General features: G+C 47.9%; 1 protein-coding gene across 1 annotated transcript in view; it reads left to right on the top strand.

Annotated features, from left to right (window-relative positions):
• Positions 1-191: 191 nt before the first annotated feature.
• Positions 192-874, top strand: part of LOC106511858 (aryl hydrocarbon receptor nuclear translocator 2) — a gene marked incomplete at both ends in the record, with an annotated part of 4,094 nt that continues 3,411 nt past the window's right edge. The window contains 2 exon segments of the mRNA XM_014000587.1: positions 192-266; positions 568-719. Of these exon segments, the coding sequence (XP_013856041.1) occupies positions 192-266; positions 568-719 (227 nt within the window).

Here is an 874-nt window from a genome sequence, read left to right as displayed (position 1 = left end):
AGAACTGTTTGATCTGTACTTTCAACTGACTCAGAGACAGAGGGTCAGGTGGGGGTGAGGGGTTCAGGGTCTCAGACAGAGGGTCAGGTGGGGGTGAGGGGTTCAGGGTCTCAGAGACAGAGGGTCAGGTGGGGGTGAGGGGTTCAGGGTCTCTGGTGGTTCTGTTTTCTGACTGTTGTTTTGTTCTTCAGGACTTGTTGGGGAAAGATATTCTGGAGTTCTGCCATCCTGAGGACCAGAGCCACCTGAGAGAAAGTTTCCAGCAGGTACTACTGGACTCTGATTCCATGGTTTTGGTGTCAACTGAAGAAGCTTTAGAGTGAAGACTGTCGGTCAGGTCTCTGTCCTCAGAAGGACTGATGATGTCTCCATCCTTACAGAAACTGATGAATTTATTTTTTACAGCAGTTTAAAAAGAACATTACATCTGAACTAAAATCCAGGGTCTCCATGAAATCCAGACAGGGCTTGGCTTCAGTTCTTGTCTGAATTTCTGTTCTGGATCTGGGTCTGGGTCTGGGTTTGGTGTGTGGTCCAGGTAACAACAAGACTCTGCTGTGTCTGCAGGTGGTGAAACTCAAAGGCCAGGTCCTGTCAGTCATGTATCGTTTCCGCATGAAGAACAGGGAGTGGATGCTGATTCGAACCAGCAGTTTCACCTTCCAGAACCCCTACTCTGATGAGATCGAGTACATCATCTGCACCAACACTAACGTCAAGTAGGTGGATGGATGGATGATGGATGGATGGATGATGGATGGATGGTGATGGATTATGGATGGATGGATGGTGGATGGATGATGATGGATTATGGATGGATGGATGATGGATGGATGATGATGGATGATGGATGGATGGATGGATGGATGATGGA

Source organism: Austrofundulus limnaeus, unplaced genomic scaffold (genome assembly GCF_001266775.1).
Source record: "Austrofundulus limnaeus strain Quisiro unplaced genomic scaffold, Austrofundulus_limnaeus-1.0 Scaffold3382, whole genome shotgun sequence".
NCBI classification, from domain to species: Eukaryota; Metazoa; Chordata; class Actinopteri; order Cyprinodontiformes; family Rivulidae; genus Austrofundulus; species Austrofundulus limnaeus.
The sequence above is the reverse complement of the archived record's forward strand: the minus strand, read 5'-3'. Positions and strand labels throughout refer to the sequence as shown.